A 20,562-nucleotide genomic window follows, 5' to 3' on the forward strand; every position below is an offset into this window, starting at 1 on the left:
TTTTCTTTGTACGATTTCAGCTGTGTGAGTCGCGGAACGTCCTTGTTCCCTGTCATGGCACTTACACAAACATCACAGTTTTTACTAACTTCTTAGCACTGTGAACAACATACCCTGCGAAGTACAAAAATGACTCGTGCTCTAACATATTCATGTCATGACTGTCAGCAGGAATTAAAACTGTTTCTCTGGTGCTGTCTTCGTTGTCTGAGCTCAAACCAGCAAGTAAAAAGCCACCGTCCTTAGTGTAGCTGCCATCAGCACTAGCGTGTAGAAACTGTGCTAACGTTGCAAAACGCAACGCGCACTTAAATTCATATAACCTGGGAATCGGATGCTTAGCTCTAAGAGTAGAGAAGAAATTTTCCAGCGCATCTTGACAAAATCTGCTAAGGAACAGAAAGCGGAATTTGAAAAATGATAGGAAATACTCCTGCAGCTCAAGTACAGAGAGCGTGCTGAGAATAGCCCCTGTCTGCACATGCTTCCATGGGGCATTTTTGACGGTGCAGATAGAGAGCCCTTCAAAAAGTACAACGAAATTCTTGAGAAAGCCAATACTTGCCTGCCTCTCTGTCTCAATAACTTTACTCAAGGCTAGTTTGGTTGTTCGTGATGTCATGATGCGGAACCACTTGGCCACAGTTTCAATAAACCAAGCAGTGCAAGCGCGGACTTTTCTAGCAAGCCCTTCTCAACAAGAATGCGCAGTGCAGCCCCAGTATCCACATTGAAAAGACTGTAAGCAGGGCCCACCTTCATTTTTTCGTAATGACCAGGGTCAACACAAGTTTGTTTTAGGTGCGGAGCCAATTTGAAGTCTTCTTTACTGTCAAATTCAATGAGTTTTTATTGGTTCAATGAGAACCGCATTTGTGGAGGCCAGCTTTTACAACAATGTCATCAGGAAGATACAAAGTTTGGCCTCTGGTGAGGTGATTGCGCAGATTTTTCAACAGGTGAGGGGCATCTGCTATAAACCATAGCTTCAGATTCGAATCGCAGGGGTGTGTAGCACTGCAATTTGGCCGACTGTGCTTGCCGACTCTGACAAGAAATAACATCCATAGAGCCTGATTGCCACCACCCATATCTCAAACAACAGCATCTATTTTAAGGCCAATGTCTTCACAGGCTCTTATCATTTTCAAGAGTTCTTGCTTGACAGTGAGTGCATGAAAACAATTTCCAGTCACATGGTACCCAATGACCTGCTTCAATCTGGTAGTAACACCACCCAACATAAATACGAGGCCATGGGTAGCCAAGGTGTCCGCAGGGAGGCTGCCATCTGCCAAGGAAATCGTAGGTCTGCCCAGTACTGCGTCAGCCGAAGGATCATATATGAGGCCTGGGGTGATCTGCATCTCATCCATCATGAGACACGCATGGCGCTTGTACTCTGTCATGCAGTTGACCTGCGCATGATTGGAAGATACGAATAACTAACATGAAAGGTTAGGCAGTAAATAAAAGAAGTGTTAGTGTTTACGTACATTACGTCGCACAAGTAGGCTGCAATAAGGTGCCTTAACGTAAACAGCCCCACAGTCAAAGGTAATCATTCCGTTAACGTTAAGGTCACCTCCATAGAAGCACTTCCCAACTAAGCATCCATTTGAATGAGGTCGACCAATGTAATGAAATAACTGTTTATCATGACACAAACACACGAGCCGTCGAAAGATACCACTGAGAGCTTGCAATGCGCAAAAGCGTCATCAGGAATATGCATGTTCAGTCAATCAGTGATGATTCGTGGTTTTGGCGCAGCGCACCGATTCGGTACGCTTGCCACAACCAGAACGTGAAACGAACACTTTCGTTATTTTATATAACAATACACTTTATCTGGCCAATATCTCGCGCTACCTTACACTATAAGCTATAAGCTTCCTATCACAAAACTCTCTTGCATCCTGTCATAATCAGGCAACTATCAAATGGATGTTTGATGGCTTAGATTGTATTGTAGTGTCCTGCAAGGCCTAGGTTGTTATTAGACGGGTTGCAGCTAAAATGACTACTCTATGCTATCTAACTTCGATTCAGGCAACCATGAAGTGCTAACCATTTTTCGGGAACACCGTGATTGTATTATGAGGCATGCCAGCATAAGTACAGAAAATACAAACAAAAGTTTAAAATATCGGAACTTCCATAGTGTTGCAAAATGTACAAATTCGTTACGATTACCTTAACAGCGAGAGAGTCCATAATGTCCACCAGCAGCCCTGGACGAAACTTGCAGTGCTCGATGTGACGTTGAAGTGTACGCAGTGAAGGTAATGGCTGGCCGAGCTCCTTGACCATATCATAGCCCCTCGAGCCGCAGGATAGGCGAATGTTCAGTGCTTTGGTCAATGTTTCCTTGGACCACACTGTGCCTCTTGGTGAACAAAGCAAGCTGGTGAACTGGTCTTCTTTTATGTACGAAGACAGGTGCAGTATAAGTTTCTTGTGCTCCCGCTCTTTCATCCTCGCCTTAGCCTTCGCAGTAGTCAGCTGTCGTTCCAGAGCGTTTATTCTGGCCAACAGAGCTGCATGTGAGGCTGTACCTGCAAGTAAAGTATGTATAGTTAAATAAAAAACAATGACATCTGGGTTATTCTACGTGATACGTCCAAGTCATTTCAGCTACCATCTCAAATGTATTTAAAAAATAGTACAGATCTGTTGAACTGAAAACAGTCTGCTGCTAGATTCTCTTGGAGAAAATCTCTTTTTTTATCGCGTGGGAATCGTTCCGAATTTCGGAGAGTATCGTCGGAGTGTTGTTTACGAAAATAATTTATGGCGAGAGTATTGCATCTCGTTGCAATACCAAATTTAGTCTACATATTAAGGAAAGGCGTTTGTGTAAAGCAGGGGTCTCAAACTCACCTCAGCCAGTGAGCTGAAGACACTACATTGAGTACTGCAAGGGCAGGCGCAGTGTGAACTAGTGGGCGAGGGGATCGGTGGGTGCGTTTGAACAATATGACAGCTATAGTTGCTTTTTGAAAGAGCGGTTTCCCCATATCACATATGTGTCTAGTTTACGAAGGGTATTTAGAGTCAGGGTTCGAGAAATAACGATACCTATCTTCAGAATGACTGAAATTGACGCCAATTCTTGAATGGAGAGTTTTCGTTCCACGACCATGTTTCAACGTGTGATGGCCTAATGGACTGCGTCACCAAAAGAATGCTTGAGACCAGCCATGTCTGTGTAGCTCATGAACACACTTAATAAGAAAATGAAAAAAAAAGAAATACGGGACGAAGACAGTCCTCTGCAGGCTGCAGTCAGCATGTTTCAGACCCCTGGAGCAAGTTTGCAGCTTAACAATACATATTATTGCTTTTTTTAACACGAAAGAGTTATATACCGGGGTCCACCAAGCCATGTTCAAGCAAAAGTTCAACATCGCTGCAGCGAAATTCAAGCACCCTTAGAGCAAATGCTGTGTCTTTATACAGCAATAAATAAGCATGGCGCCGATCAGCTTAGCTGTGTATCGAACATTGCGTAGATTAGTGCAAGCTTCGAGCCATTTTTTTAAAAAAGCTCTTCCACTCAGTTCCACGCCGTCATGGAATTCGTGAAGCGTGTATACATCTGTAGCTTCATATGGACAGTGATAGCTAAAAACAATCACAGGAATGAATAAATTTTATTTTCGCAACAAAACGTAAACAAATTCCCTGCGCATAAACTGCAGCGTTACGAGTTTCAAGTAATTGGAAGCTTCAAAATACCTGATGCTTCATCTAAGCACATGCAGTGTGATTGCGCTTCCTTAAATAGCACCTAAAGTGCATCACATGGTATCATAAATGCGAGTAAGTTGCATAACTTAGGTCTGCTTCAAAAGACAACGGTGCGTCAGCTTAGCTGTACAGTGAAATTACAGAAAAGTACTAGCAGCCGATACAGTTTAAGCAGGTCTACCTTTTTCAGCATTTTTGTTTACAACCATTATGTGTGTAGCAACGAACTCCAAGTGGCCCAGCTGTGCATGCGCACAATCACTGCAGTGTTTTTTCTTTTTCGTTGTGCAACTACGCAAGCCAATTTCATGGTCATGAGGAGATACTTCCACTAAGATGATGCATTTACGGACATACAAAATAAAGTTCTAATAAAAAAACTTAAAACCATGTAGTGCGAGTACACAACTCTTTTTTTATGCAGCAAATTCAGTTGGTTTCTATTGCCCCATAGTGAAATTGTGCAATAGTGGGACTAAATTTCAGAAATTGTTTTCTCCACTAAAAGAACAATTACTTCGATTAAACTTGTATGTACGATTCTCATTCGTGTGCGCTTTTCCGGTGATTGTTTCTTGGACCACCTTATAGGGTGCTACAGGTGTCTCAGCTTGGGCTGAAGTTGTGTTTTTGCCAACTTTAGGATTTTATTTTAGAGCGTAGGTGCCACGCACAGGGACAACAAAAATATGAAGAAACATTAAGTCTTATGAAGAGTTTGAATAAGTAATTTATGCATATTACTGGCAAACGTTTTTTGCAAAAAAGTTTCCAAAAACGCTACAATTGACTCAACTTTGACTACGTGCCAGAAAATGATTAATTTAAAGCTACCATAAAGAACCGTCGTATATTTAAAGCACTATGCTCGAAAAACGCATAAAAGCAAGTGTTCAAAGAATGCACGACATGGTCGACCTATAGGAAATTTTTTTTCGTGCCAGCTTTCCCACCATTACGCGAATTTCGAATGGTGGTCACGTGCGCAAAAAAAATTTGCCGCTCAAAATATTTTGGAAAAATGCTGTAGAAGTAATGTCTATATTTGTTTAACTTTCTCAGATTTTTCAATAGAAACTGATTTTTGGCAAGCGCCACGATTTGGACAGTCGGCGTGGGATGACCCTTGTTCATTTTTTAAAAAAAGCAAAGTTCACGCAATCAACATGTGCCTTCTTACCCGATATGTTGCACGCAGAACTCTTTTGCACAATGTCCAGTGTACCTCGGCGAACCACTTCGGCTTCACTCGAAATGTGAGGCACATTCACAGGAGACATTTCTACAAAATAGAAGAAAGACGGCTCTGTTAAATACTGCATTAATTCAACGTCTGTAACATGAGCGGATACTTCCACTGACATGAAGCATCTGCGAACTTAAAATCCAACCCTGATAATACAGGGCATCTCTTTCACTAACAAGAACAGTTCATTGCTCAAAAAAAGCAAAGTGTATGCAATCAACATCATAGCTCGGCATACTCACTCATGAGTGCACTCACTCACACTCATTTGAAACGCGTGAGTTTTAAGTATGAGTGAATACTCATGAATGTGAGCAGGCATGAATCTCAACGCGAGTGAGAAGAGGTGTGTGCGAGTAGGTGTATGAACGTGAGAGAGTACCAATGAGCTAGAAGTAATGTGTGAGCGTGAGTGAGTACGAATAACTGCGAGTACACAAGATTATGACCGTAAGTAAGGGCCTATGAGGGCGAGTAAACGTGAGAACCAATTTGAGTGAGTTCCTGCGAGCCTGAGAGAGTGAGCTGATATATGAACACGAGTTTGAGTTTGAGCGTCTTGAATCGGGCTGCTTGGTACATACTGATCTTGAATGAAGAAACAGCGCTATAACAGGACGAGACGAGAGAACACAAACACGCCGCTGTGTTTGTGTCCTCTCGTCTCGTCCTCTTCTAGCGCTGTTTCTTCATTCAAAATTAGTTTAAGCTGATGTGAATGTGTGTGAGTTGATGCAAGTATGAACGTGAGCGAGTACCTGTGAGTGTGAGTGTCATCAATTATGAACGTGAGTGAGTACCTGTGAGAAAGTTGACGCGAGTATGAACGTGAGCACCTGTGAGTTTGAGTACATGTGAGTATGAACGTGAGTGAGCACCTGTGAGCGAGAGTTGATTTCTGTATGAACATAAGTACTACATATAGGTGTGAGTCGATGTATGAACCTAAGTGACTACCCGTTAGTGTTACTTGATGTGAGTATGAATGTGAGTGAGAACATATGGGCGCGAGTACACGTGTGAGTATGAAAGTGAGTGAGTAGCTAGAAGTGTGAGTGTACGTGGATGTGAACGCGAGTACGTGTGGGTGAGTACACGTGAGTATGAACGTCAGTGGGTAGCTTGGAGTAGGATTATGCGAGTATGAACGTGAGCGAATAGCTTTGAGTGAGAGTACATGTGAGTATGAACGTGAGTGAGTATTATGGATGCGAGTACACGTGAGTGTGAGCATAAGTGACTGCGATGCCTGAAAAAAATTGGGTGAGTGAGGATTCTCTTGTAATGCCCACCTATGATCAACGTAATGAACAAGTAGACCGGGCTAGTTGGTACAGATTCATCTTCGTAGGAAGCGCAAAGCTACACACAAGAACAGCAAGGAAAAAAGACACTACACAAGCGCTTAACTGCAACTAAGCTTTTATTTGGATAAGCGAACATATATAAAGGTAAAAGAATGACGACAAAACAAACGAAGAGGCCTACGTGTCATGCCAATCATCACTCATCCATTCATGCCTAAGACACCATCCAAAAAACAAAGTTCTTTTTGTGTAAGCGAGATAGACGGTGCGCTCACACAAAACAATTCATCTCGCTTCATTTCTGCAGCTTCAATGACCAATCTCGTTAACTATCAGTCTTGTTAACATATTCCTGTCGCGTTACAAAATGAAAGTGTTATCAAAATACAGTACGCAACCACAATCATTTCTGTGGATAGCCAGGTGGCCATACGCGCATTTCTGCACCTTATTACCATGTTCTTTTGCCCGCTCATTAATACACCTTTCAGTTTCTCCAACGTATACGCGGCCACACGACAAGGGTATTCTATACACAACATGATGTGCACACGGAACTGTAGAACTGTTTAGTGAAACTTGCCCTGTTCCGAGAGAAAAGCAGCATTGCAAAGTCAACCATCGCAACGACTATGTTACGTGTGCACCATCTGTTGTGTATAGGATACGCTTGTCATGTGGCCGCGTATGCGTTGGACAAACTGAAAGGTGTATCAACGAGCGGGTAAAAGAATATCATAATAAGGTGCGGAAATGCGCGGATGGCCACCTGGCTATCCACAGCAATAATTGTGGTTGTTGCGTGCCGTACTTTGATAACACTTGCATTTTGTATCGTGACAGGGATATGTTAACGAGACTGATAGTTGAAGCTGCAGAAATGAAGCAGCATGAATTTCATTGTGTGAGCGCACCGTCTATCTCGCTTACACAGAAAGAACTTTATTTTTTGGATAGCGTGTTAGGCAAGAATGGATGAGTGATGACTGGCATGACACGTGGGCCTCTTTCTTTGTTTTGTATTCGTTCTTTTACCTTTAGATAGGTTCACCTATCCAAATAAAAGCTTAGCTGCAGTTAAGCGCTTGTGTAGTATCTTTCTTCCTTGCTGTCCCTGTGTGTAGCTTTGCGCTTCCTACGAAGGTATATGATCAACGTACACGTTCTTACCTGTAGAACTCCATTGCAAAATGTCCAGAGTGCCTCGGCCAACTACTACTGCTTCACTTGGAAGGTGAAGCGGATTCTATGGGGACATTTCTACAAGACAGAAGCAAGACATTTCAGTTAATAAACTGCATTACCTCCATGTCTCTATCACGAGGGGATACTTCCACTCGCATGAAGCATTAACGGTTATAATACGCAGTCAGTAAACTGCATTACTTTCATGTTTCTAACATGAGGAGATACTTGCACTCAGATAACGCATTCACGATCATTAAATACAACCCTGACGATACAGGGCATCCATTCCACTTATCTATAACAGTTCATTGTTGAAAAAAAGGGGAGCACATGCAATTAATATACACGTTTTTACCTGGTATGTTGCATCCAGGACTCCATTGCGCAATGTCCAGAGTACCTAGGCCTTACCTAGGCGAACCCCTTCCGCTTCACTTGAAAGGTGAGGCGGATTCTCTGGGGACAGTTCTGCAAGACAGAATCAAGACATTTCAGTTAATAAACTGCATTACTTCCACGCCTTTAACATGAGGAGATACTTCCACTCATTTGACACATTTACGAACATAATATACAATACAGGGCATCTGTTTCTCTTCTCTATACCAGTTCAATGTTGAAAAAAAAAGTTACGTGCATGATGCAATAAACATACACCTGCTTACCTGGTACACTGCACGCAGAACTCTGTTGCACAATGTCCAGAGTACCTTGGCCAACCACTTCTGGTTCAATTGAAAGGTGGGGCGTATCCTCTGGAGACATTTCTACAAGATAGAAGCAGCCATCTCGGTTAATTACAAGCATTACTTCCACGTCTACACCATGAATGTCACCGCAATCGTACCTTGAGTATCACTCTCATAAGATCCGTGAAAATAGCAATGGTCATGTCCTATTGAGCTGCTGTCAATGCTCATGCCATTTCCTGAAAATGTCGTTCGTAAATGAGCAGACACTATAAAATCAAACGAGACAAGGGTAGTACAATTGATTGAAATGCCGTTTTATTCAACCATTCTAGCAGCTGCTTTCACTTAAGCCGCTCCAAAGAAGTCGACGCTTCGTTAACAAACTTTGAAGTCTCCTTATACGCCAACCTAGCAAATTCACTGCACTCATTGTATTAGTGTTTCAATGTTTATTGTCACAGAGTTCCTCAACTCTGGCATCTAAACACAAAACTAGCGTGTATGCCACACTGATGGGATGCCTGATGAATACATGAGACACAACAGTGCTTCGAGTCTTACGTGTATGCTTTCATGTACACATAATCACAATCAATGGACACATTCCTTTTTACTGTGTGCACGTAACATTTGTCGCTACAAATATGGAAAAGGGCGCATCGATTGCACAAACCAGAGACCATGTTCAGCTGTGCAAATTAAGGCAGGGCAGTTGAAGTTCATGCAACAGTGCACGTAATATTGCTGCAAGATTTAAACATGCACAAAAGGAAAACAAAGTGCATTGGATTTTGTTGCATGGCCTCCAACTGCTACCACGTGGATTATATGCAACAATGCGTACATGTGTTTTATTTGTGCACCAAAATGCATTTCTAACTTGGTGAAATGAAGCGCTATAAACGGACCAACAAAAAAAGAGACACAGAGGAGAAATAACTGCATTTTCAACTGTTTGCAGTAGCAAGGAGCGCACAACCCTCAAATGCTGTTTGCTGCCAAGCGGCTATCATTTCGAAACTCCGAATCCGTAATGCGTCATTTCAGCAATGGTGGCTTCAGCTTAAGACAATCAGTTTTCGATTAGGGGACGTCCGAAGCACTCAATTACTCGATGGCCCCAACGGGCAATGCACAAAACAACCAACACGGAGGGCCAGGTGCCCCAAGCACCGCAGTGGTCTCAGCGGCTCACAAAGCTTCGATGCGGTCGCTAACCCCTGTCGTCACTTACACATGACAACATTAACGCAACTGATCATGCGGTGGGCTTCATACGTGCGTACATCTTTAATGAGTCCCTTTGCTGCAGCCCCAGAAAGTTATATTGTAAAATTATGCGTAACGCATAAAGCATGCGACTTTTCCCTCATTAATGCATGCGAGTCCGTAAGAAATACACCAGGTTATTTCGAACAAAGTGATTAGCTCTTGCAAGTGATTCCTTGTAACGTATTGATGACATAAATAACGTTAAAACTGAATTCTCTCTCTCTCCGTACATGTTGATTTTTTTCACAGTCTATCGATATCTTGCGAATGCAGAATGTTCTTTAATTCAAACGTGAAGACAAAACGTTCCTGTGCCGGCGTTACCACTCACAAATAAAGTGGGCGTAGGGGGTGGGGGGTGGGATGGTATGCTGGCAGTGCAAACTAGCAATCTTGCAGCATCGCGTGAAAGCGAGATCAGCTGTGATGCATTTTTACTCCACTGCGCCTTTCAGTGTAGTCATCCCGCGCTTACCGCAGGAACCAAATATCGGTGGCGTACAGCCCGACAATCTCTTTCAGTAGCTATGTTCAAGTTGCTATGTTTGTTTGTCTACCTAAAAACTAAACGTGTAATGCTCCTACAAGATATCGAGCAGTGCGATTATTCAGATAATGCAGCACGAGTAATACAAACAGCGCAATGACATACCTGAAAGCAGAGGACTTTTCGTGCGCCTTCGCGGCCGGGAAGGCTTAAAAAGCGTTGGCACAGCGTCGTGTCTGAGCTTCTTTACGCCGCGTTCAAAAGCAAGTAGCTCAAACTGGTGTGGTGGGAAATGCTCCTGAAAGTGCAGTCATTTAAGCTGTATGAAACCGTATATGCATACGCACAAATATTTGTAACGAAGGTCACGTACTAGACGCGCGTTGTGTAGTGTTTCAACAAAAGCCGATAAATCAACTCGCCTCGCAAAGCCGCGTCGACGGCGTCGCACGGAAGTCCTCGCGTGAAATGTTTTGTAGCCACACTTCACGGCGTGCACTATTCCGGATGCCACGAGGTATGTTGTAGAGCGACAAACCATCTTCTGCTTTGTTGCTGCAGCCTACAGCACGACACCCCGGCATTGTTCAAAAATTGGCAAGTACTTAACGCACTCAAGATCCACTGCGAAGCATGCTTGGCCGAGCGACTTCGCGCCAAATGGAACGCTCCTCTTCTACAGCTGATGTATTGGATACGATAAGGTCCCTAGTCTAGGGACCTTAGGATACGATGTCGTCTTTCGTCGCGGCAAGAATCCAACTGGAACCATATGCACATGCGCACTCGTTTTGAACCTTTTGCTTTATAATAAATATCACCGCCATCCACTAATACCGTCACGTGCAACGAATTCACCTATCACAGACCTTGGATGGCAGAGAAAAAGAGGAGTAATCGAGAGAGTGAGGAGGACGGCTTGAGAACAATGAGTGACGCTACCTTGTTTCATCTGAGGACCTTAATACACGCTAGCGCAGGGTATACCCACTCGAACATGTTGACGATGATGGTGATGATGCCGTAAAAGTATGGCTCACACGCACTCTGCAGAATTGATCAGAAAATGAGTAGTTAGATAGAGAGGATCACATAATATGTGTAAATTTAATTAATTATAAAATGGTTGGAAGAAATTAAATTTTACTAATTGTGAGAATTGCAATAAAACTGCATTGCTTCGATTAAGACTATTTCTACAGGAAAACAGATACCCCGGTGACAATGACCTGATGGGGAGGCTCCCAAGGAGAGAATGTTTCTGGTGAACCTCCGCACCTTCTCTGTGTTGTTCTGTTCACCTCCTCCATTCCGCCATCCGAGTTCCTTCCAGTGGGTACATGCCACAGCCTTTTATAGCATCGTCATCGTGGTCACCATCATCATCACCATTTCTCATGCCTCACTGGTAGAGTGAGTCCCTAATCACTTGGCCATGGACAGCACCTCACTCATCTTCAGCGGTGGTCGCCCTGGCAAGGCGAGTTCGGTAGCGTCCTTCTTCGCCCTCACCCTGGCCTTGGGCACGCTGGTCGTCGCTGCGTTTGTTCTCTTCACGGCGTTCAGCGGCTGGAACAACCTGGCGCTCAGCATGAAGCTTCGTGCGCTCGACCCACTCGTAGAGAAGGGTGAGCGAGATATGCAGAAGCCGTGCCTATATTGTCACACGCATTGCTCATTTCACTTTTGCTGTGCAAGGAAGGCCAGCGATGCTCAGTGCAAACCGCACCTTCAGAGTTTAAGATCCTTTTGTCAAGATTGCGCGTGAGACGTGAACACTCAGGCTTATTCCAGATTTTGTGTGATGCCCAGTGATAAAAAAAATTGATGCGTGGTGTATATAAAAAAGCGCGTTTAAATTGTGATCAGTTTTGTCGATGGCCCACGCTCCGTTCGCCGATATCAGTGTACTGCGCCCACTGCTTGCTGTAGTTTGAGTTTCCCTTTCCTGGCCACAAGTTAGGCCAAGTAGCCTCATTTTAGACAAGCCGTAATTGCCTTCATCGACGTTGCGACTACGTGACAATAACCTATTACACAATAATCAGACAAAAGCGAACCCGCTGATCTCGTTCACGACAGCCGCTTTGAGCGCAATTATGCTACGCTTCCTCAGTCATGCTTTTTTTTTGTATTTGTGACCGTTATAGTAACGTTTTGCCCTTATGCTCACACTCGGCGTTGGTCCTGGAACGAAGCGCGTTGAATGGTCGTCGAGCATGACAATGTTTCCAGCAAAGTGATCCTTTGCAGCAACACACACGCGGCTCAATGAGGTCAACTGACCGCAAGTCGTCTACTCAGGAAGCCTATGCAAATAGCCACACTGTGTTTCAAGCCATTTGAAGAAACATGCAGTGTGTGACGCGCCTCCGTATTCGATGTACACAGTTGTACACTTCGCCGCTGAAAGGGTTGCATTGAGCACGCTGCCATTGCACCTTTAAGCTAATAGACAGACGCTAATAATCGCCCACCTCCCTGATGTGCAACAATCTTTTACGGTGCTGGTGGCCTGTATGGCACTAAGCAATTTATCTGTATTTTAGAGAGATTCCTCATGTTATCTCCTGACGTGAACAGAAAACATGTAAGCAGCCTTCTTCAAAGCAATTCCACTTCTTGCCGGTTGTGTTGACACATGCGTCAAACGCTATACTGTATTTACATTGGTAAGGTCCCCTCACTTGCAAGAGCGTTGCATTTTTTATTATTGAAACAATATTGTGTAGCCTGATCAACATCAATGTAACCACAGTAAGATAGCATATGTTACAATCGCCTCTTCAAATAAGTATCTCGCTAGTACGCATAAAAACTTCACTCTGGATAAATTACGTGGTTATGAGAACGCAGCGACTGTTCTAACACAGGATCCTTTCTCCGAATATTCTAGCTGTAACGATTTCTTTGTCTAAACAAACAAAACATCAAATAGCGCTTGAAGTCATCCAATGCGTTTATTTTGTGATGTACATTGAAACATCGCTTTATCGCATTTCATATGAACTTCGAAGTCCTTGCTTATTTTTGGTGATAGATTGAACTCACAGAAAACAATATCAACTTCTTCCCAAAACATTTCGTTGATGAGGTGACAAAACAATATTAATTTGTTGCACCATGCATCTCCGTTCACGCTAGAGCTCTTTGCTCTTTTTGTTCTCCGACTAATCTAGTTTAGCTTACACGAATAAAGTCCATCTTCACGATGGATGACAAAGCCTTCGATAATGTATGCGCACAGTGCGCATCACATTTAAATGTCAGAAGACCTAAATACCATATCTAAAGCCGATCACCAATTACATCTCTACTCTTGGTTATAGGAGCAACTTCTGCAATTTTTCGGTAGCGAAGCACGTGATCTGGTCCAATGGTCGAACTATACTTCCTCCAACTATGGTGGGAAGTCCTTCAGACTGAATAAGTAAGGTAATAGTGCTAATCTTGCTGCTTTAATGAATGCCATTTTTTCGCAGTACCCAGCAGCAACACTACCAGAAGAAGCAGAAAGAAGCCCAGTGCCTCGCCCTCTAATCTACGGCCACGCAGTTCTTCCTTCTTGTATGTTGGAAAGACAACACCAGCGATAAAAGGCGGAGTGTCGTCGGTCAACGGTGCCGTACACACAGAAAAGGTACTGCCAGGTCAGCGCACAGCGAATGGGACCCCTATTTTTCTGACTCGTTTGATTAGTGTCTCTCAGTCAACAGCAATCTCGTACCTGTCGACGCCAAGGGCGTACGGCCTTCTTAGAAAAAACATGGCAAGCACGTCACTTAGAGTGCCCAAAAGAAAAGAGCCTACATTGCCAATGTTCACAGAGGTTTTTGAAACAGAAGAAATTGTTTGGACGCACGATGTTACGAAGGTCGTTAACGACTCGCCTCCTTCGTTAAGTGGAGGCCATGTTACAGTTGATCGATACGCTACTTACGGATCCGTGAATACTCCTGAGGGCATACGGGCCGCACCGGAATTGAGCGATGGTTCGGAGTGGCTGGTCGAAGAGCTTACGGCACACTCGGAAGATTCGGGCATAAACGGTAGTGCCTTCTTTCTTGACCTGAACGACAGCAGTCCGGGACACCACAATTACAGCAAGCGTGTTCAACGCCCAATTTTCCTGCCAGAAGGTCCGCCACGCGAACACAAGCTTTTCGCCAGTAGCACGTCCAATAGTGAGCTGCCAGGGGCGTCTTCATCGCCACTGGTGCTCACGACGGCGTTGACGAAGACGCCTTCGAGTTCAGGAACTCCAGCTAGACAAACGTCGTTGCTGAAGAAGTCGACTACGAGACCGGCAACGAACGGGAGGCAACAACCGACATTGCAGAAAAGCCACAATAGGATGGTCGTTCAAATCCGCGAATCACGTCCCACGATGTCTTTTCACAGGCCCCATAGGCATGACGCCGTGAATGTCACAGACTTACCAACCGCGACGGAATTCATTTACGCAACGAAAAACAGGGCTGATCGTCATCGCGATACTGCTATCGACGACATGTGGACTCGAGCTTTGACCGGCCGCCAAGACCACGAAGGTCATGTTCCTCGTCTTTCGGAAAGAAGCCCGCCCGCTGACGATGCGAGCGTGCCAGGTTCCCCTGTCACCTTGACGATGTTAGGATATAGCGGGAAAGTTCACCCGACTTCCAGCACGTTTAGTTTGGTATCAGCCACATCGCCGAGGGTCCCTGATTGCGTGACGCCCTTAGTTCAGCCTTTACCAGCGACAATAGGTGAAACGGAGCCCTTCGTTGAAGATGTGGCAACTGTAACGAGCGCTGGCCTTGTGACAAGCTCTCGCAAGCACGACCCCGTCGTGCTTCGGACTTCACAGGGATCGACTGGCACAGATATTCAGTACGGTACTACGCACAAAAGTCACGTTCGTAAACTGAAGGTGGCAACGTCGAAAGCCAAGATACAGCGCGAAGCGACGATACGCAGTATTGGCGATAATAGGCGCATTTGGAAATGGCCTACTTCTTCGAATTTAAATAGCACGCTGCCTCATCGGCTGTGGTTGCGTCATCTGGTCGCCGTCGTCTGACATACCTTACACCGGAGATTACTAAAATGTTAGTTCGATGGTTGTTGACGCCAGCCAACGTTGGAAAACTGACGGTATTGACGAATTGGGGTGATTATTAACACTGTTATGTATACAAATACGAGAAGTAGACTCCCGCGCTTTTTCTTTTGATTAATAAGGAATAAAGGAATCAAGCTGCCGCTGGTGCTTTTCGTGGGAAAATAGAACTCAACCCCTCATGGAAGTAGCATTACATGCGTGCGAAGCCATCTTGAACTCTATTAAACTGCCGTATACTAACGTATTCTCTTTCTTCTGTATTTGTCTGCAAAGGAGACACTGCCAAAACAATTACTGGCTCGGAATCACGCATATGTACGCTAACTTAATATAGCTTTCGGCAATAATTACCTACAAAAACTATATTGATAAAGAACATACACCAGTGGCTAAGCACTGTGCACTACTTAGCTAGCAAACCAGAGAAGAAAATTGAACCTTACGTTCACGAAATAAAGCCAAGCATCACCTATTACTGAGGTAAAAGCAGCGCAATCACAGAAGACGCCCGCAAGAAAACAGACACGACGCTCACAAACGCTATAAATTTCTTTATTTCATCGGATGTAAACCGCCGAAGTTGCCATAATGCACATGCGCGCATGATAGAAGTTCTAAACGATAATGAAACATCGAAGAAATTGGTGTTACTTGATACATGAAGACAAGAATTCCTATTCAGACGAATGCAGCGACAAAGCTGCACCACTTATACAAAGTTAAACTATAGGCCCAAATGAAGCTTTATTTATTATTCAACCCGGAAATTTACCTCGTAAGGTGTCGTTGTGCTATCCTCGAGGATACGGGTTTGAGTCCCGGCTGCTGCCGCCGTATTTGAACGGGGTGATTAGCGAGAAAAAAATGTACGTACATAGATTGAGGTGCACGTTCAAGAACCGCAGGCGGGCAAAAATATTCCGTAGTCTCCAACAAAGACGTGCCTTATAACTGCATTTTATTTTGGGACGTAGACTTGTGAGACTACATTACAAGGCGAAACGTCGCAGACGGCGCCTTTTACCTCTAGAACAAGGGCTTAATTTGTGCCAAAACAAGCCTGACTCTTGAGGGGTTTAGTGCTGTGGTTGGTAAACATCCCCATGTCTGGCTTTACTGTCTTTTCTGTAAATTTGGCTAAATATTTCAACGTTTTGGAAAGCACACTTTTCATGCTTCGCGGTAATCGACTGGAATATTTCGCTATTAAAGAAAGAATCCGCAAAATGTGCAGGTATAATCCTGCGGACGTTTTTCATAAGAACGAAACTCGTAAAGGAAGCTTTCAAACTTAATTCGCCTGGAGAATATGCTTTGCTCTTCGCCTTTGCGTGCTTTTTCTTGCTTTAAAGAAAGTACCGGAAGGAGGGTTCGGTGTATGAAATGGTAACTTTAAAATAGACTGTCACTGAACTACGAAACAGCGCATCCGAGATGAGCGAACTGGTCGCTTTGTTCTGCAACGCGCAGAAGCTCCTTACATCCCTTCATAGATGACGCTCCACTAAAATCACCAGTGTTGCGTGGTTGCGAACGCTTCGTGCGTAAAAATGGCTAACAATTGTTGTACACAACCAATATTTCCCGCCTGTCTTTGTAGCAACTGCTCAAGCGCCACTTGTCGTAGAGGCATGGAACTACCCTTCAACGAGTCGCAAAAAAAAAAAAATGCGATAGATGGCGGTGCCTTGCAGCAAAGTGATTTCAGCGGGACGCGAAGGGTATTGTTTTCGGAAGGTGCATGAGACCCGCGAAAAATAAACTACGAGAGAGCAGTGGTTAATTTTCTTAATCACCTCCCCTATCATTAGGCTGCTACAATGAGATCACTGAGGACGTGAAATTGAACGTTACATTGCAGTGTAAATTTCTCCGACATGAAAACTAGAAAGAAGTTGTAACAACTGTGTATGCGGGGTTCTTATGGTGCTTGGTTACTGACTCGATGGACGAGAGTTGGGTCCGCTTTCGCGTTGGCCCATGTCATTTCGTGATGCGAAACCGCATAAACCAACCAACCATGTACGATGGCATGGCCAGGCAGTTTCTCGACTGCCCTCTATTCAGGTAATTCAACTTTCATACGCCAGTTACGCAAGCGGAGCTCTTGTGAACTCTCAATTGGCGCCTTGCACAAGCTTTTTTTTTTCCTAATACAGTTAATAGCTGTTATGAGACAACGCGTTTTTTTTTGTTTTGTCAGTGCTGTCTCCGCGAAAGATCCGTTATTAGGGGTACTGCTATACATTTCTGAATTTCAGCTTGTAACGAGCCCGCATAAACACACACACAAACACACACACACACACACACACACACACACACACACACACACACGCACGCACACACACGCACACACACACGCACACACACACACGCGCGCGCGCGCACACACACACACACACACACACACACACACACACACAGTTAAAATCATTCTTTAGTGGCTATGAATATTAAGCAGAATTAATTAGGATGCTCAATATTTTATAGAAATTGACTAATGGTAATCTTTCTAAGTAAAAAAAATGGCCCCGTATCTGCATGTTACACTGCAAATGACGCCTAAAGACGATAGTATTGCGTCTGTAGAGAGTGAACGAAACGTTTATTTGATGTTCTGCACAAGAAAATCGGTGAATGGTATCCTGAAGCCGCTGCGTTAGAGTGCCTCGAGCATGCAGCGGAGGCGAACGAGCGCATCAAGTCACGTCACACGTGAGACATGAGCGCTATCTGGCAGTTATCCTGGAAAATGAAGCGCGCGGCGTGCGCGCCCGTCTCTGAGGTGATAAGGTGTAGAACTCAAGGCGACGGGTAGGTGCCACCACCGTGTCGTCTTAGCAAAGCGTTGGAAACACTTGTCTTTTCGTGCAAGCATTGCATAGTCAGCGCAACTTGATAAACGCTACGGTCCTTAGAATTACTTATGCATGCTTTTTCTAGTAAGATACACACATACAGAATATTGACGTGCTGTTATGCGGGAGAAGGGCATCATGATGGGATGCGAAGCAGCAGTGGTGCGCACGGCGTTGACCCGGTTGAAACGGGCGTCGATGCGAGTGCAGGATGAACGGTTCGAAGCGGTATTCGGTGTCGCGAGTAAACGACATCACCATTCGCGAAGGTCAAAGATTCACAGTGTGGGGGTTAGTGGGATAACGATTCCTCATAATGCGATTTCGATGGGCTAGTTAGAGGCTGATTTTGCCCTCACAAGAACGAGCGCGAAATGGGAGCATTCGAGCCATATAGATTTCGCGTGAGCTGAGATGGTCTCGGCTGCTAATTGCAAAGTTTCTTCAATTTGCCCGTCAGACCCATATGCAGTCCACGCCATTATATCACCGCGTACAAGATATGCTTTAGATGTGGGGTGAGATTTAGTTAGCGGGCTAAGGGAAAAGTATGAAAAGGAAGGGGAGAGGATAGTGCCTTGCGGAGTACCGACCTCGCCGAGCGTATAAGAGGCCCTCCTGAGGTTATCAACGTGGAAGAAGACGGTGCGCCTAGAGAGAAAGGCACGAACGTGGCTGTAAGTAGTTGTAGTGCGTGCAGTTGCCTTCAGATGGCACCGCGTCGAATTCGATCGACTGGCTTTGTGAGTACATCGCCAGGATAGCTTTAGTAAGACAGCGAATAGTATTGTCAAGCATGTCGGGCGTAATTTAGAGCAAGGCATTTTGCACAGAAAGATGCGCATGAAATCCTATCATGCTGTGGAGGAAATTTTATTTTCTTCCTTGTATGTCGTCAGCCTAGTAAAGATTATGAGCTCGTAGACCTTGGCAAGAGAATATGTTCATGGATTGGGACGAATATTGTCGATGGTGATGGGTTCATGAGGTTTAGGGATAAATATGATTTTCGCGTGTTTTCAAGAGGCAGGGAGGATACCAGCTTCCCAACATTTGTTAAAGTAGTTCACTAGATCAGATATGGAAGTATCATCAAGATTTCGGATGGTAGCGTTAGTAATGTGAACTTCACCGGGTGCTGTATTGCGTAATTTGAATAAAGCTTCGCGAAATTTTCATTCAGGTCGTCGAGCTGGGGTTGGGGTGTTCTAGTGTACTCGGGGTGTTTGGTAGCACGGTCAGCTGTGGTATAGGTGCATTTCACCTCTGTAACGAAGGCATCGGTGTCCTTGCGATGTTTATGAGTGAGGCGGTGATTGCTAAGACGCCGGTGGTTGTGATCGGAGGAGTGTCAACACAGACAACACCCGTGTACGCGCCGGTGGTACCGCCTATAGAACTGGCAGTCGCCGAACAGAGTGCGGTGATAAGAAGCTTGCCGAGCAAGCTCCTAAAACTGACATCGGCCGTGTTGACACGATCATTACAAAGAGTAAATATTACTGTTCACGAAGGAATCGAACCCAAGTATTCTTGATAGTCAGGTATTCTGCCGCAGAACCTGACCAGGTCTTGGAACCATTAAGGAAAAAGACCCAATGCAAACGTAATGTTCATGAAACGTCAACTGGGGCAGAGCGTGATGAACGTAATGGCTGCTCAGCTATCAAATTACCCTAATGCTGCTGCTGAGGCAGAGGGCCGTGTCACTGCCGCTTCATGAAAACGGATCGCACGGGGTCTGGCCTGACATGTCACCAGAAACGGGCGTGAAGAGCCTCTTTCTCTGCGCTGGCGTAGCGGCGCTACTGCTGCGGGACAAGCCCTGCGCTTAGAACGTCACCTTGACTGGGTCCGCATGCGTCACGCAGTACTTTTCGTTTAGATTTGAAAGTGGCGAGAGTCGTGTCTTCTGTTTCCAAAATAAGGCAATCCGGCGACGCATAGCTGCATTAAAATTTCTTTATCTGCTTTATCATGACAACATTAACATCAACAAACACGAGTACTTGAAACCACCATATCAGCGCTCCGCCAGAACAAACCACGACAAGAGTATCAGGCCTTTCATCTCCCGTTGCAATTCATTTAAGTATTCCTACTTTCCGTCAGTAATAGAAATATGGAACAACCTGCCACGTGATATAGTGTCCTCAGAATCTCTCGAATCATTCACTGCCAATCTTGAAAAGTTTTTGGATCAGTAAGTTGCAGCGTTGTAGAATAATGGCGCAACTTTTCATTGAATGTACGTTTTGATTTGTATGCCACTCGATGTTTCAATTCTCAGATCTGTGTCTAATATGCACTCTTCCCTGTTAGCCTGTGGTGTTTTAGATGCGGAAGCATCTTATACTCGCGCCTTGTAGTGCGCCGTCCGCGCCGTCCGCACCGCTTCTCGAACATTCGACAGCTGACGCGCGCGCATGCGCCGTCGCGCCGTCGCCCACCATCTGTGCCGCGCGCGCTTCTCCTTCGAGAACATTCGACAGCTGACAGCGCATGCGCCGTCGCGCCGTCGCCATCTGTGCCGCGCGCGCGCTTCTCCTTCGAGAACATTCAACAGCTCGCCGTCGCGCTGTATATATACTCCAGGTCGGCGCTCGCTCGCTCAGTTGCCGCTCGTCGGTTGGTTTGTACGGCGCGTCGACG

At 45.0% G+C, this 20,562-nt stretch overlaps 1 protein-coding gene across 1 annotated transcript; it reads left to right on the forward strand.

The window, feature by feature from the left end:
- Nucleotides 1-11,380: 11,380 nt before the first annotated feature.
- LOC142817275 (uncharacterized) lies at nucleotides 11,381-15,270 on the forward strand. Its single transcript, XM_075894334.1, has 2 exons — nucleotides 11,381-11,573; nucleotides 13,428-15,270. The coding sequence occupies exons 1-2, from the start codon at nucleotides 11,381-11,383 to the stop codon at nucleotides 15,005-15,007; spliced, it is 1,773 nt and encodes a 590-aa protein (XP_075750449.1). The 3' UTR covers nucleotides 15,008-15,270.
- Nucleotides 15,271-20,562: the final 5,292 nt, after the last annotated feature.

Source organism: Rhipicephalus microplus, chromosome 5, assembly GCF_043290135.1.
Source record: "Rhipicephalus microplus isolate Deutch F79 chromosome 5, USDA_Rmic, whole genome shotgun sequence".
In the NCBI taxonomy this organism is placed as follows: domain Eukaryota; kingdom Metazoa; phylum Arthropoda; class Arachnida; order Ixodida; family Ixodidae; genus Rhipicephalus; species Rhipicephalus microplus.